At 41.2% G+C, this 8,939-nt stretch overlaps 2 protein-coding genes across 2 annotated transcripts; both read right to left on the reverse strand.

Annotated features, from left to right (window-relative positions):
* Positions 1-1,213: 1,213 nt before the first annotated feature.
* LOC148937052 (uncharacterized) lies at positions 1,214-4,350 on the reverse strand. The gene is made up of 4 exons (XM_089074393.1): positions 4,177-4,350; positions 3,900-4,014; positions 1,604-3,685; positions 1,214-1,506 (listed from the first exon to the last, which is right to left on the reverse strand). Exons 1-4 carry the CDS (start codon positions 4,348-4,350, stop codon positions 1,214-1,216), a joined length of 2,664 nt encoding a protein of 887 aa, XP_088930519.1.
* A 602-nt stretch (positions 4,351-4,952) lies between these two features.
* Positions 4,953-6,220, reverse strand: LOC105422235 (uncharacterized). Its single transcript, XM_011631536.2, has one exon. It carries the CDS (start codon positions 6,147-6,149, stop codon positions 4,953-4,955), a length of 1,197 nt encoding a protein of 398 aa, XP_011629838.2. The 5' UTR covers positions 6,150-6,220.
* Between the last annotated feature and the right edge of the window lie 2,719 nt (positions 6,221-8,939).

Here is an 8,939-nt window from a genome sequence, read left to right on the forward strand (position 1 = left end):
GAACGACCATATTTATTTACATTAAGGGACACAGCTCCGATGATCTTGATCTTGATGTATGTTATAAAGGTGAGGGTACTGATCAACTTTTCCTTATAAATTAATCGGCGATCTCATTTAGTTTTCGAGATATACTTACATAAAGTTTAATTTTGAAATGTTATTATTCTGTTTATATAACACCTTATATATGAATGATAGTATACATACATACATATATATGTCATTTCAAGATAGTATTTATATTTTGATGGTATCTTTCAGTTTATTTTAGTTTATTTATTAGGTATTAATCGTGCGTCGTTTGTATCGTCAACATGCGTCTTCACGAGTTTCTCAACGTTATCGATGATAAAGATAAATTGCTAAAATATTTAATTGATCTATGATACAGATTGAGTTAGGTTAGATCTTTTAGTAATAGAGTCCCCCCGTAGGGGGCGGGGGCAGAACTGTTTCCAAGCATACATTTCAATGCGAATCGAGGTTCCACATGAGTTTACTTTCTGCACGAAGTTTAATTCAAATCTATATGTTGATACACTGATAAAAATTAACATATTTTTCAAATTTTTTCAGTATATAACTTTTTAATAAACAATAACTGTCGCGCCCAACAATTCGTTGCAGGCACGTTTGTAGACGGGAGGTTGCCCCGAATACTTTCTGAATATATTATTCTCACATGGTAATGATCGAGGACTCGGCCTCGCTTGATACTGAAATGTCTGAGGACTCGGCCTCACAGACTATCTCTTATCGCACGGATCCGTGTACCACGCTCATCAAATTCGATCTGCCCGTATTCAGATGCGAGCTTATATATATAACAAAATCGGAAACTGCAATCCAGCCAATCACAGCCCGATCCTGTGGCGGCGTTCTGTCTTTGTCGCGAAGTTCCTCGAGCTGCGAAACGTAGTGGTAACGATATAAACAAGGGCAAAAATACAAAGAGAGCCACGACATGTGTATTTTTGAGATACGTCTGCGTCTTGTGATATGATTCTAGCCGCTATTCCGTCGCAACATACTCCCCCGTTGAGAGGATACCGATCAAATACATTCAATCGTGAAACGTTCGTGATTCGCGACAGTCATGATCTTATGATTTGATAGGAAGTGGACACAGACACTTCACTGTTCTCTGCATTGTTTCAGTTGTCGTTTTCACAGTAGCGGCTCGCGTTATTCCGTCTTCGCCGGGGTGGACTTATATGATTCGTCCCAGTGCCCACTGTGTGCACGGGAGGCCTTTGTCTTTGATGAGTACAATCGCTCCGACGTCGATTTTGTTGCCGTCCTTAGTCCATTTGTGACGGATCTGGAATTTGTTGAGATATTCTAAACTCCAACGTGCCCAAAAGTCCTGACGAACCTTGGTGATGTGTTGCCAGGTAGACAAATGATTTGCTGGGACATCAATTAGATCAAGCTCGGGCATACTGATTAACGGTCCACCGATCAAGCAATGAGCGGGTGTCAGGACAAGGAGGTCATTCGGGTCTGAGGATAGAGCGGAAATAGAGCGGTCTCGAATTCAATATTCCTTCTACTTCGATAGCGATCGTGTTTAGTTCTTCAAAGATAAATAGAAGCTCACCAACAACGCGCCTAAAGTGATGCTTAAACGATTTTACAGTGGCTTCCCATAATCCGCCGAAATATGGGACCACAGGAGGAATAAAGTGCCACGTGATGCGATAGTCTGTTGAAAATCGATTTATCATATTTTTGTGTTCGTCTGAATTAAGAAGCATGTATAGTTCTCGGAATTGGTTGTTGGCACTTCTGAAATTGGTTCCGTTGTCGGAGTAAATATGCGACGGAATACCCCGTCTAGCGATAAACGTGAATGATCGAGGACTCGGTCTCGATAGTACGGAAATGGTTGAGGACTCGGCCTCATGTGGTGCGGAAATGTTTGAGGATTCGGCCCCGTGTAATATAAAAATGTTTGAGGACTCGGCCTCGTGTACTCGTTTTATTATCGCACAGAATCGGAAGTAGCGGACACACGAACGCACGACTTTACGAACCTGATTGCGACCGTCAAGTGACCAGAATTTCTGTCTAATGGTATATAAAGTCATTTGACTACCGGCGTGGTAGTATCTTTCATGTGTTTCTCTGATGATAAGATCTGTCAAGAAATGTCGACTCGACAATAGAATGGGATGTTTTTGTGAAAATTTTAATTCTGACATTTTGAGTCGCCCTCCCACGCGGATTAATCTTGCTTCGTCGATAAAAGGATTCAGAGCTGCCATACTATCTCCCTTTACCGATTGCCTCCTTGTGAGCCTCGCTAGCTCATCTGAGAAACAATCCGCTTGTATAATAGTTATTATTTTTGTTTCCGCTTCGTCTATTTCCTTAATACACAGAGGCCCGCGATATGCATTTTTCGGTCTCATCCGTAAGCAAAACGCTATTACTCGTAATAGTTTAGAATATGATGAATATTTTTTAAAGATACTACAATCACGATTCGCCGTTATTAAGCAGATGCCCTTTTTTACTTCCGGTATCTCGTCCAAGACCATGACCCTGTTGGACCACCTGTCCTCGGACATTGCCAACCATGAAGGATCAGACAACCACGATTGGTTTTTTAAGAATGCGTTGGGTAGCTGACCCCTTGATAGCGCGTCGGCCAGATTGTCTTCGGAATTAACGTGTCGCCAAACCTTTAGATTGGTGATCTCTTGAATCTGGGCTACGCGATTTGATACGTACGTTTTTAAAAAATGCGGCGAGGTCTTTAGCCAATGCAACGCGATAGTGGAGTCGCACCATAATACACTCTTAACCGGGGAGAATTCTATTGCTTGACGTACTTTGTGATAGAGTTTGGCCAGCAAAAGCGCTCCGGATAATTCAAGACGAGGTATGGTTATGGATTTCAATGGCGCGACGCGAGATTTCACACATAATAATTTACAACATACGTTATTATATCGATCAGTCGAACGGATATATAGACAGGCGCCGTAATCACTATTACTTGCGTCACAGAATCCGTGGATTTGAACATTGGTGTGGTCTGCGATTAATATTTGACGATCAATAGACAGGGTCCGAATTGAACCCATCTGAGTTGTTAATTCTATCCATGCGGTGTATATGCTAGAAGGAACAGATTCGTTCCACTCTAATTTGCATTGCCACAGGGTTTGCATTAATTTTTTCGCATGTAGAATGATTGGACCGAGGAGACCTAATGGATCGTAGATCCTTGCTATTTCTGAAAGAATGTGACGTTTCGTGACTCCCTTGCTGTGTTCAACGGAACGTACGGAATAACACAGCATGTCATTGGATGCGTACCAGGACAAACCTAAGATATGCAACGGGCCATCTTTATCTAATATAAACCTTGGGTTTATTGCTTTGGGTGGTAAATCTTTGATAACTTGTTTATCGTTCGAAGCCCATTGACGTATATTGAAACCGCCTCGCGCTAATAAGGTAGTTACGTTGCACAACGTGAGAGCCTCAGATATCGTATCAACGCCGGTCAGTAAATCGTCCACGTATAAGTGTTTTTCAAGAACTCTTGCAGCTCGAAGGTACGCATAGCCCTCGTCGATCGCGAGTTTTTTAATTGTTCGTGTGGCAAGATATGGCGCTGAAGAAATGCCGAACGTTAGAGTGTTCAGTTGAAAGGTCTTAATTTGATCGTCTTGACGCCAAAGTATGCGTTGATATATCCGATCTTCCTCATGTAATAAAATTTGTCTGTACATTTTTTCGATATCGGCGGTGAGGACATATCTATACGGAATCGCACTAGATGCGCAAATAACGGTTTCTGAATAGTAGGCCCTATCATTAATATATCATTCAATGACGAGCCAGTACTCATATTAATATATCATTCAATGACGAGCCAGTACTCGTTTTCGACGCGTCGAATACTACGCGGATCTTTGTTGTGTTGCTCGAAGGTTTTACTATTGCGTGATGCGGCATATAAAACCCGTCCTCTAATGGATCATCGACCAAAGACATCTGATTTAAATCTAAATATTCTTGTATAACATGCGAATAAGTAATTTTTAATGTCAGATTTTAATGTCTGATTATTTTCTGCTCGAGAGATTGCAAACATCTGAGAGCCGTGTTTCGCGAATCGCCGAGTCGCTTGCCGCTCTTCCGAAAAGATAACCGTACCACATAGCGACCGTTTTCATCGCGCTCGGTATTCTCTATGAAATGTGCTTCGCATTCAGCATCCTCAGCAGATTTCGACACGTCCGTGTTCATTTCTTCGATTGTCCAGAAATTGGCAATTTGTTGATCTAAGTTAGTCAATCGACATGACGCGCCCCTTAAACCCTTTCGCATTGGCACTCCGCCTGCGACAACCCAACCAAGTCGCGTTTTTTGTAAATAGAGATCATGACCCTCTCGGGACAAACCGATCGAAAACATTGACAACGTTGATCCTGCCCCAATTAATACATCAACCGGACGCGGTAAATGAAATTCTGGGTCTGCTAATTGAACATTAGATGGGATTTTGATGGAATCTCGCGGAAACATTTCCGACGGAATCGAATCTGCGATTGTTGGAATCAATAAACATGTCAAAGGCTTGCTAAACTCGTTGTATACAGATTTGATAATAATTTGAACAAGTACCTTCGATACTGTGCCCATCGAATTAATCGCGTCGATCGATAATGTGCATGATACGATAGGAAGCTCTAAACGTTTTGCAAAGTTTTCAGAAATAAAGTTAATGGTAGCACGAGTATCTAATAATGCTCGACATTTAATTAATTTGCCTTCGCGATTTCTCACAAATATCGTTGTAGTTGTCATTAATTGCGGCTCGTGTATTGGTAACGTCTCTGCGGAGTGTCGCGCGTTGGCACGTCCGTCGCTCTTTAATCATTCGTTTCTCGTTATTCCAGCGTCCCCTGCTTCGGTGACTGTTGACATTGTCAACAAGGACGCTTGTCGAAATGTAAAAGAGTGTTGTGTCTTCTTTGGCAAATAGTGCAATTGCTATAATTACAGATTTTCCCTCGATGGGAATGTAGGCAATTACAACACAATTTCGCACGCTTCACGACCTCCACGCGCTTGGACACGTCTAGTTGTTTGAATTTGTCACATTGGAATAATGGATGTTTTTTATTCTTACATGCTACGCAATTATTTGTCATGTTCACCAACAAAACCTTGTTAAGAATTCGCCCCCTTTTGGCAGGAGGAAAATACTTGTTGTCGTCTCGTTTATGGTCTTCTATTCGCGATCGTTTAGATACTCGGACTGCAGTACGGTATAGAAATTCATATAATTCGTCTATCTTTGGAAACTCGTCGCGATCGAGAGTTTCCTCCCATTTTTCGGCGGTAATTTTCGATAATTTGCCTTCTATCAAATTTACTAATATCTCAGAATTTACGACGACGCCTAACGCGTTCAAGGATGTCACGTGTTGTTGCGCGTCATCAGCTAACTTCGACAAGCTGTTGGTGGTTTCCCTTTCCAATGCAGGTAAATTTATCAACAAGGAAAGATGACGCGATATCAAAATTCGCTTTACTTCGTAAGCACGCTTTAACAGCTCCCAGGCCTTACAATAATTCGATCCTTCAATCGATAGAATTTTTAATTTGTTAGCTGCGTCGTCGATTAATGTCGATTTTAAATATTGAAGTTTTTCTACATCACTTAAGTCTGTACGGATATCTATCATAGCGAGAAATGAATTCTTGAATGACAGCCAGTTCTCGTAACGGCCATCAAAACAAGGCAAAGACGCTATCGGCAGGTTCATCTGCCGCTTCGCAACGACCATCGTCCCGGAATCGCTGGAGATTGTTGCGACGCTCGAAGTACTAGCACTCGCGGCGGGTATATTGGGATTAATTATCTCTTCGACCTTCCCCGCGAGGGAATAAAATTTCTCTTGCACATTATTAAATTCGTCTCTATGATTATCGTCTGGATTTAATACTGTAAGCTCGTCGTTAAATTCCTCGTACGCGTGATAAAGACTCGTGACACGATCCATTCGCATTTTCAATTTGGCTCTATCATATTTACCCCTTTCCACGAGATTCCTTAAATTGGTAATTTGAGCCTTTAAAGAAGTACGTTTCTGGATAAGAAGTTTAACTCTATCCGTCATAATGTATTTGGAGAGGGACTAGGATGAAAGGAATTGTTCGATCGGCCACCAAATATACTCAAAGGTTCTACTTGCCGTTAGTCCTCACTCGTCCCGTCGAGCCAATCCCGCCGTCCGCAATCTCGTCCCGCCGCAAACGTAGTTGTATTACTCGCCGAGCCTGAAGCCGTGATCGTCCAGGCAGATTCTCAATTGTCTCACGTTGACTTGCCGCAGATGCTCGCTCGTGGCAATCGCCGATGGCCGCGTCTTGCACGACCTCACGGGAGGCACTAAAATGTCGCGCCCAACAATTCGTTGCAGGCACGTTTGTAGACGGGAGGTTGCCCCGAATACTATTTCTGAATATATTATTCTCACACGGTAATGATCGAGGACTCGGCCTCGCGTACTACAGAACTGATTGAGGACTGGACTCGGCCTCGCTTGATACTGAAATGTCTGAGGACTCGGCCTCACAGACTATCTCTTATCGCACGGATCCGTACCACGCTTGTCAAATTCGATCTGCCTGTATTCAGATGCGAGCTTATATATATAACAAAATCGGGCTGCAATCCAGCCAATCACAGCCCGATCTTATGGCGGCATTCTGTCCTTGTCGCGAAGTTCCTCGAGCCGCGAAACGTAGTGGCTCGACGATATAAACAAGGGCAAGAATACAAAGAGAGCCGCGACATGTGTATTTTTGAGATACGTCTGCGGCGGCGTCTTGTGATATGATTCTAGTCGCTATTCCGTCGCAACAATAACTACTGATTAAAACCTTTTTATTACTACTCTTTATTACTACTATTTATACACTACTCAGGAGAGTATCCTTGACAATATATGTCCGCGTCAAGATTATCGGAGCTATGTTTCCTAATAATAATAATTTACTAACATTTATATAAGTATATCTCAAAAACTAAGACCGCCAATTAAGTTATAAGGAAATGTTGAATACTCTCACCTCTATAACATATATTAAGGTCAAGGTCATCGGAGTTGTGTTCCCTAATGTAAATAATTATCAAAAAATCAAACAGAAAACGGCGCGAAGTGCATTCACAAGAATATTTACAAGCTGGTGCACTAGCGATGAAAGATCACGTAACGATCGGTGTAAAGCGGATTGTGGAGCAGTATATTCAAAAATATTTACAAACTGAAAACAGTGCGAGAAATCGTAAAGCGAGAAGCAATAGCTCAATGTGTTATACAAACGGCAGGATACAAGCGTTCGAGCACTAATAAAGCTAGACGCAACAGATACCTAAAGCTGGACAGAAACAGATGACTTAAAATTAAACTGCAGATCACTTAAGGCTTCTTCTTCTTCTTAATCCGTCATTTTCTGACAAAAGTTGGCGATCCATATGATTAACATTTCTGGAAACCGCAACTCTGAAAATATCCGTCAATGAGTATTCAAACCATCTTCTCAAATCTTTTAACCAAGAATTCTGTCGTCTTCCATCGATTTCTTTTCCTGTATCTTCCCTTCTATGATCAATCTCAGCATCCCATAGCTTTCTCTCATTATATGTATTCCTATGTATTTTGTCCTTCGTTCCTTAATGATCATCAATAATTCTTTGGATTATGCCCAATAGTGTCGGCCGGGTGGACAAAGTAGTTATACCTCTCCGCATGATTGCACCAACAGTCCTTAGAATTTTTGTTAAAACAAACTGCGGCTTCGGCCGCCGAGGGGAATTGCATTCTGCGATGACAGATTTATCATGGGATTCGTTGATTTTAAAACCAACAAAATCTGAGATTCATTCGGAGCTGAAAGAGGAAGTATGCCACAGCCTTCTGTCGAAATTCGAGGGCGCTCTTTCATCTATCTATGTCTCCCTCAGATTAACAAGAAGATTGTAGCAGTCCTCGCAAAACGCTAAAGCTTCGTCCTCAAGAGGGACGAATATCAAGTACAGACTCAGGCACAAGTGGCGGCTTGTCTTAATGCCTTAGGCTCGGCTATAAGTCTGTAGTGGTTGATGCCTTTATCTTGGTCAGAAACATATCACAAACCAGAACATATCACAAAATATCAATATCAATTCAACGAGATATTACGATAAGTGTATCGATACTTAACACATGTCGTAATATATCGCTGTTGAATTGATATTGATATTTTGTGATATGTTTCGATATTAATTACACGTATATAATATACAAATAGGTGTCGTAAAAAAGCAAAAATAATTTCTCAATAAAAATCGCGCGCGCGTCTCCGCAATCTATCCACACTGCTTGACATACGCTCACGTGCACGGAATTGAGTCTAATCCTTCCCAATTGAACAATTCAACTTTTCTCTTTTTTTCGTATAGCTTTCGTATAGCTTTCGTATAGCTTTTTCTTTCAATTTTTTTACATTCGTGGGCTTTTTCAAAGCTTTTTTCAAAATAGCCGCTTACAATTCAAATGAAATCGTTGATATTATTCTTGATGAAGCTGGACGAAATTATTGTAGACCAGAAAGATTGTATCGTAATAGATATCCATTTAGACGACATCCAAATGCAATGCAGATAAGAAGAATTTTATTACGAGAGCGTAGAAGAATCCGTAAGAGAAACCGCAAGCAAATAAATGCTGAAAACATTAATAACATTAATGATCCGCGTGTATTAGCAATGCTAGCAATGATAAACTTGAATTCTCATATTTCGACTAGAGAACTGCAACGTAATTTAGGAATTCCTTATGTCACTGTGTGAAGGATTTTACAAAGATATAAATTCCATCCCTACCATATGGTAAAGTGATATCACTTTAATCCAAGATGTAAGT

Source organism: Pogonomyrmex barbatus, unplaced genomic scaffold (assembly GCF_055798465.1).
Source record: "Pogonomyrmex barbatus isolate J1 unplaced genomic scaffold, ASM5579846v1 scaffold17, whole genome shotgun sequence".
Taxonomy (NCBI): Eukaryota; Metazoa; Arthropoda; class Insecta; order Hymenoptera; family Formicidae; genus Pogonomyrmex; species Pogonomyrmex barbatus.